The sequence below is a fragment of the Mobula hypostoma genome, chromosome 8, assembly GCF_963921235.1.
Source record: "Mobula hypostoma chromosome 8, sMobHyp1.1, whole genome shotgun sequence".
In the NCBI taxonomy this organism is placed as follows: Eukaryota; Metazoa; Chordata; class Chondrichthyes; order Myliobatiformes; family Myliobatidae; genus Mobula; species Mobula hypostoma.
In genome coordinates this window covers 85,868,917-85,877,012 of record NC_086104.1, presented here as the reverse complement: position 1 = coordinate 85,877,012, position 8,096 = coordinate 85,868,917, and the positions used below count along the sequence as shown (strand labels likewise).

At 42.9% G+C, this 8,096-nt stretch overlaps 1 protein-coding gene across 7 annotated transcripts in view; it reads left to right on the top strand.

Annotated features, from left to right (window-relative positions):
* The first annotated feature begins 1,138 nt into the window (after positions 1–1,138).
* Positions 1,139–8,096, top strand: part of LOC134350158 (bifunctional protein GlmU-like) — a 92,021-nt gene continuing 85,063 nt past the window's right edge. For 3 of the 7 annotated variants that reach the window (XM_063055115.1, XM_063055113.1, XM_063055111.1), the window contains exon 1: positions 1,931–2,188. In XM_063055115.1, the coding sequence (XP_062911185.1) occupies positions 2,186–2,188 (3 nt within the window). In that variant the 5' untranslated portion in view covers positions 1,931–2,185. Of the gene's footprint in view, positions 1,236–1,930; positions 2,189–2,279; positions 2,425–8,096 lie in introns of those variants that run through there. The other 4 variants (XR_010018841.1, XM_063055110.1, XR_010018842.1 and 1 more) reach the window with 4 other exon arrangements.

The following is an 8,096-nucleotide window of genomic DNA, read 5'->3' as shown; positions in this document are numbered from 1 at the left end:
GAAGCATTGCGGGACTTGTGATGCCAGGTGGCTTGGTCAATTGGAATAAATGTGGATTATTCTGAACATTCGAACGCTTGTTCTACTAAGGTAAATATTAATTTACCTAGCTGTGTAGTGAAGTTGCAATTCTACCAGTCAAACCTATTAAACTGACTTCAGGTGCACTCTCCTAGTGAAGAGAGTAGAAGGGGAATAATTGGACCTGGACAAACATACACATTTCAGTTTCTATGTTGAATAGATACATTATCTAAAACACAACCTGTGATCTATTAATTTCAATCTGCATTTCCAGAACATCATCAGTGAATGAAACCCGTTAAAGATGCTTTCATGAAGTGTAATCAGATGAAAGTGACCTCAATAACCTACAGTTTTCATAGGCCCTCTAACGAGCTGTACAGAGATGACAATCTCTGAATTCTCCTTATTGCAGTGACCAGAAGGAGCACTGTTGCCTCTTCTTTGACACCCTGATCTTGCCTTGAGCACCCACCTACACCTAGCCTGTGCCGGAGAGTTTCAACCCCAGAGCCCACTGTGATGCTACTCCCACTCCCATTTACCTCACGGCTTCTGGTTTCGATATTCCTATCTTCTGGAATTGTGGATCTTGCTGACAAACCTCTGGGATCCTTCTCCTGAACATCCATTACTCCCACAGTTCCCTTCCCGTGTTACTAAAATCTGACTGCAATAATTCCACAGTCAATGGGAACATCTGATTTCTCCCTCAGGTCCATCAAACTTCAGGTCTGCGTATCTCTGCAGCCACATTCTTAACTCACCACTTGCCAACGTTCCCAAGTGCCTCCCTCTCCTACCCCTCCTCCACCTCACCCCAATGCCCCCATCCCTCCCAAATAATGTCAATATATTAAAATCTCCACCAGATTGATTAGGGTCAGTGAATTTATGAACAACACTGAATTCTCAGCCTGTATCATCAGTAATGCTCCTGAAATACCCTATTATAAACCTCACTCTATTTAGTCTAATTGCAGTCTGTAAATTGGCAGCTGTATAAAACTACTAAACCCTCCAGTTCCTGGGAACAGAGCCACAAGAGGTCAACATTTGCCCATCTAACTAAAATCTCAATAAAAAGCTGCTCCTATCACATGGCAGACTGTGACCAGATGGCAGTACAGTTCAGTCCAGCTCTCTGCAACCACGCGCATTGCTGTTAAAAGCCCCTCGACCTGGGTTGCTGAAGCCACTTTGTTCCAATAGTAAGCCGCATTTTCTTAATTTAAATATTCTGAGATTCTGAATTGCTAAATCTATTAGATTTATTTCAAACCTTGAGATCCCAGTTTATGTGGATTCTAACCCAGTTTCTCGATGCTGGTCCTTTTGCCCATGTAAGCACACACGCGTTCTTAAGCTCCAGGCTGCCTACCTCTACCTACCTCCGTTCGTCACGATAGGGGCAAACTGATCGTCCGTGACCATCGCCCACCCTCCCACCCCACCTTGCTGTCAATTTTCTCAGCAACCTCACCAACTGGCCCATCATTGGAAAGTTGAAATGATACTGTCTGCACGGGTGATATACATAAGGAAATTAGGCAGGTTTTAAAATTAGTTAACGATGATTTTTAAAGGGAATTAATGGGTTAAATATAACACGCACAGTATACTGTTAAAGCGGTGGCAGACAGCTGGTAATTCGGGAAGGGAAGTACGTAAAGGCGACGATTGTGAATTTCTGGCTTATGCTACATGCATATTTTATTCGTATTATGAATGCAAACCCACCACACACAAACACAAGAACCAAGAATGTTTGAACATAGCTAGCCTGTCGGAATCGTTCCAAATCCAATGACCCGGAACATGTCAAGGCGGTTAAAAAAAAGAAAAATAAATCTTAGATTATCCCGGAACTGAAAACAAAATCGATAGAGAAAATCTGACAACAAGCGCGAAATAAAGTGGAAGAACGTTGGAGTAATATCTACATTTTTATTGTTGGTTAATATAATCTACTTATGTTGAAACATTCGGATGAATAAGTCAACTGGTGGTCCTTTCTGCAACAAAACTTGCCTTGCTATTTACACATTGCAACAAACACCAATGCTCCACTGGTTTGAGTTCATGACCTTCAGGCTAAGCCGCTGATTGACAGCACGCCTGGGTTAACGGGGATCGTTCCGGCAATATTTGTTGTTGAGGAATGGTGAGTTAATGTCGGACAGTTTATTTTGGTTTATAATTTATTTGATAACAGCATCGAGGAAAGCTAATGTCATGCATCTTCTTCTCGTCAGAGGATCATAGAAATACTTCCAACTGGCCTCTCCATAAGCAGGCGAAGTTTTTATGAAGTCGGAGACTGGAAAACAGTGTGTCCCAGGCGGTGCAAAGAGGCTGCCTCATAATAGAACGTTTTTCACCGGGTTTGTGAAACAACCTGTCAGTCATTTAACAATCTATATAAACTCCGTTAATTCGACTAATCCTACGATAGTTTTTTTTTAAGTGACTTCCCTTTTATTTCAGTAAGTTACGAATGAAGGTTCCCGGGGACTGCGCGATGTATGCCAAAGTGGACTCTGACTATTTCTAGGGTGCAGTTTGCAACTACAGTCACATGATGCAGAAACTTGAACAAGGCTGTTGATCATAATTGGAGCAGCGAAGTACTCTCTGTATGTGGTTCATACATAGAACATAGACATCTACAGCACACGACAGGCCCTTCGGCCCACAATGTTGTGCCAGTCATGTATTCTACTCTAAAAACTGCCTAGAGTTTCCCTACCGCATAGCCCTCCGTTTTGCTAAGCTCCATGTACCTATCTACGAGGCTCTTAAAAGACCTTGTATTGTCCATACATCATACACAAATGATAATGTCACTGGCAACACACATAAAAGTTGCTGGTGAACGCAGCAGGCCAGGCAGCAACTCTAGGAAGAGGTACAGTCGACGTTTCGGACCGAGACCCTTTGTCAGGACTAACTGAAAGAAGAGCTAGTAAGAGATTTGAAAGTAGGAGGGGAGGGGGAGATTCAAAATGATAGGAGAAGACAGGAGGGGGAGGGATGGAGCCAAGAGCTGGACAGTTGATTGGCAAAAGGGATATGAGAGGATCATGGGACAGGAGGTCCGGGGAGAAAGAAAAGTTGGGGGGGGAGCCCCGAGGATGGGCAAGGGGTATAGTCAGAGGGACAGAGGGAGAAAAAGGAGAGAGAGAGAAAGAATCTGTGTATAAAAATAAATTACGGATGCGGGAGGTGGGGCATTAACGGAAGTTTGATAAGTCAATGTACCCCATCCGTTATTTATTTATATACACACATTCTTTTTCTCTCTCTCCTTTTTCTCCCTCTGTCCCTCTCACTATACACCTTGCCCATCCTCTGGGCTTTTTCCCCCTCCCCCTTTTCTTTCTCCCCAGACCTCCTGTCCCATGATCCTCTCATATCCCCTTTGCCAATCACCTGTCCAGCTCTTGGCTCCATCCCTCCCCCTCCTGTCTTCTCCTATCATTTTGGATCTCCTCCCCCCCACTTTCAAATCTCTTACTAGCTCTTCTTTCAGTTAGTCCTGACGAAGGATCTCGGCCCGAAACGTCGACTGTACCTCTTCCTATAGATGCTGCCTGGCATGCTGCATTCACCAGCAACTTTGATGTGTGTTACTTGAAATTCCAGCATCTGCAGATTTCCTTGTGTTTGCGTTGATAATGTCTCTGTTCTTTCTGGCTTAGTACCTGGGCAAATATAGTACAAGTTAGCTCCTGGAGTAAGGTTGAAGGGAATTGGTTATATTCAAAGGCAACTGAGACTAGGAACAGTGAGAGGGGTAGGAAAGCAATGGAGAATTGCCATATTGTTGCAGGAATATCTGTCTGTATTCTTTCTTTTAGAGCTCCTGTTTGTGGATTATGTGGTGAGAGGAACCACTTACCTTCTTTCTCAAGGCCACTTTCGAGGGTTGTTATGACCATTTAGAGGGAAGTGAGATTGGATCTGAAACCACAGCTCTTTGTGCCATCATCTCCAATCACTATTTTCCTATCTCCCACAAAAATTAATCTTAATAACACTTTTCATACAAATGATGTAGTTCAAAGTACTTTACAATGGGGTAAAATGCAATAGATACAGTTTTTAGAATAGATACAAATAACATATTTTCATATGGAGCATTAATAAGATGAAATTAAAGTGTTTCTTTTCGGATGGTGAACCAGTTGGCTTAAATCTCCATGCCAGGAGAATGCAGTTGATTTTGTTCCAACAACTAAGATTTATATAGTCCATTCAATGTAACAAAACATCCCAATCAGTTTTACAGAAATATTAGACAATATCACATAAGCTGATACTTGATGATTAAAAGTGATAGTTTTTGTTTAGAGGCATAGCACGATAATAGGCCCCTTATGGCTCAATGAGCCCGTGATGCCTAATTACACCTGTATGACCAGTTAACCTACCGACCCACGCGTCTTTGGAAAGTGGAAGAAACCAGAGCACCTGGAGGAAACCCACCCAGTCATGGGGAGAACGTACAAGCTCCTCAAGGACAGGGATGGAATTGAACCCCGATTGCTAGCACTGTCATGGTATTACGCTAACCAGTATGCTACTGTGCTGAACTGAGAAAGGAAAAATGCTGATATTTGTGACATTTCCTATGAAGGTTCTGGATTTATTACAGCTTGCTTCTATCCTTTAGGCCATGTGAACAGAGATGATTTTGTTCAGCGTTATACTTCTTCCCTCATGGATTCAGTTCCTACTTCAGAGACGTGAATGTCTACTGAAAACTGGGGGGAAAACAAAACAAACCCTGTTTGCCTTCCACCAGATTCCCCTTCACTATTCCAGTGAGTGCAGGAGATTCCTCTTGCCATCTAGGCTAATAGTTATTCTTCACCCAACAGAACTAAAATAAATGCAAGACACAAGAACTTGGCACTAAAATCTCAGATCTTTATCTCATTGTTTCACAGATATTGCTGTGCATGTTTCCCTAAATTACAAATGTTGACTGTGAAGCTTTATGTTTTTAAATTTGTGTAAATGTGAGTTATTTTGGGCAATGCTCTCCATTCCTGCTGTCACCAACCACAGCACACCTCCAACCTTAAGTTATTCACTTACAGTCCATGAGTGAATCACGTGTTCTGCCTTGCTTAAAACTTCCTCATTAATTTTGACTTCAAACAGTACGTCAGGTGAGGCTGGTGTGTAGTTTGTTCCTCATATAACGTTGGAGACTGACCAAAAGAGATGCCATAAAATCATAAGATGTCGGGGCAGAATTAGGCCATTTGGCCCATCGAGTCTGCTCTGCTATTTCATCATGACCGATCCATTACTAAATAAGAATCTATCCAGTGAGTTGGCCTCCACAGCTACCTGTTGCAATGAATTCCACAGATTTGTCACTCTCTGGCTAAAGAAAGTCCTCCTCATCTCTGTCCTGAGGCTGTGGCCTCTGGTTTTAGACCTCCCCTCTACGGGAAGCATCTTCTCCACATCCACTATACGTTATGCTGATTCTTGGGTGAAAAGATTGTCCTGTCATAAATAACTAAGGGAGTTGGCTCTCCGTTCTTTAGAAATGAGAAGACTGAGGGGTGACCTTATGAAAACATATAAGACCTTGAAGGGACCGTGGCAAAGTAGATTAGGGAATGTGGTACAATATAAGGGAGTGATCATTTAAGACTGAGATGTTTAGGTATTTCTTCTTCCAGAAGATGGTAAATCTCTGTAATTCTGTACCCTGGAGATTTCTGGAGGCTGGATCACTGGGGGTATTTAATGAGGAAGTAGCTAAATACTGGATCAAGGAATTCATGGTAATGGGGAACTGGCACAAATGAGGAGATCTGGAGCAGATCAGCAGGATCATGTTGAATGCCAGGGCAGGGTTGAGGGGCTGGGATGTTTATGGCTGTTCCTGTCTGTGTACCAACCTCCCCATTACTGACTGACATGGACATAGTATGGCAGGACAATTTCAGTAAAGTTGATTGTAGTCTATTTATTCACATTGACCTCTTCTATTCCTCTGCAGTTATAGATGTGACTAACCTTGCCATCTCTTTTTATCAAATTTCCACATGACACTGTGCGGCAAGATCGCATGCTTCAACATGACGGGGGTGCAATGCAGATTCAGGCAGAATTATCATTGCTTTTTAAGTGTAATTTCAAGCTCTTATTCTATCTTGGGGTCAGACGATTCATCTAATGGGGTTCAGACAGTTCATGGAATTATTGCTTGTTAATCAGCTCCAGGTATCTTCTATTTTTGTCAACAGCCCTTCTACAATTAATTTGCAAATGATTTTGCAATGGCATAAATATTCATCAACGAATTCAGACCGACTGCACTACTGAATACTTCTCTTCTTCTAAGTATGGCACAATTAAGGCCTTTATGGTTTCTCATATATGGGACATCTATTATTCCATATTACATTATAAAATAATTGCTGGTATTTGAAGCTCTTCCTGTCTAACAATCGGAAAAGTCTTTTTTTAGAATTCTCCCTCCTCCTCTAGTTCCTTCCTTCCACTTATAAAGGCATTGATTCATTGCATATTGTTCCACTGTGCCAGCTTCAATCTAGCCCCTTACTCAATTGTTTATCCTTGTATTAGTTCAGTGAGTATTTCTCAGCTGCATGAGGCAAATTGCTTTGTCTTGATCCTACCCTCAGCCAGTGTCCAGGGGACTGTAGATTGTGACTAGAACAAGAACTCAGGGCAATTTTATTTTGCTCTTCTATGCTCCACAGATTTTTTGATCATCTGGAATATCGAACCTTTATGTTGCTGAGATCATCGTGTTCAATGCACACATGCAGGTCTATGTGGCTGTGTTATACGTTGGCTGTTGCCTTTACCAGAAAGGAACAGCTTTGATGTAAGCTCTCATTCTACCTCGGTTAATACATTTGCAGGGTTGAAGTTGCTACCGTTTTAAAAAGTCAATCTAAGTCAAGAATATGAAATCAGTCTGCAAGTTTGGTAAACTTCCTGCTACAAGTGTTGGATTAAAAAATCTGAATAGGTTAGGCTTAGCTATCCCTGGCGATGTTCTGGCAGTTTGACAAAAGAAACTCTATTGGCATACTGATATAATTGTTTCCTGGAGCTGCCTAGAATCAGGTTTATTATTACCGGCATGTGTCGTGGAATTTGTTACTTTAGCAGCAGTAGTTCAATGCAATATGTAATATAGAAGAAGAAAATAAATAATTAAGTTAATCAATTACAGTGTATATATATATATAATGAATAGATAAAAAATAGTGCAAAAACAGAAATAATATATATTAAAAAGTGAGGGATTGTGGTAAACTATGTATATATGTTGTAACTCGGTTACCTGTCTGGACACACCCCTCTGCTGACTGCCCGGCCACGGTGCAGCATTGTGGACTCATGATCTGGTCAGTAAGTCGGAGGGTCACCATGGCCTCCAGGTCGCATACAACAGAAATCCGGGGGGGTTGTGTAGCGACACTAGTGGTGCAGGGCACAGAATATCGGGACTTTACGTTACTGGTCTTGCCTCAACTGTGTACCCCTGTGCTGTTGGGGTTGGACTTCCAGAGCCACCTGAAAAGCGTGACAATAAAGTATGATGGGCCCCTCCCATCAATTACTGTCATAAATCCCCTGTTTTGTAGAGATGTGTCACATACCCCGCTACTGACCACACACACACACTGACCCGCGCATCCCACCCAACACTATGCCAACTGCCACACTACCGACACCACTTGCGGCCTCTCCACCCTCAGGATCCCTCCCCCACCGCTGTTCGCCAACCTGACCCCCGACTGTAAACCTGTGGCAACTAAAAGCAGGAGGTACAGCGCGGGGGACAGAGCTTTCATTAAGTCGGAGGTGCAGCGGCTGCTCAGGGAGGGGGTCATTGAGGCAAGCACAAGTCCTTGGAGGGCGCAGGTGGTGGTTGTTCGGAACAGGGAGAAGAATAGGATGGTCGTGGACTATAGCCAGACCATCAATAGGTTCACGCAGCTCGACGCGTACCCTCTACCCCGCATCGCGGATATGGTCAATCAGATAGCACAGTACAAGGTGTACTC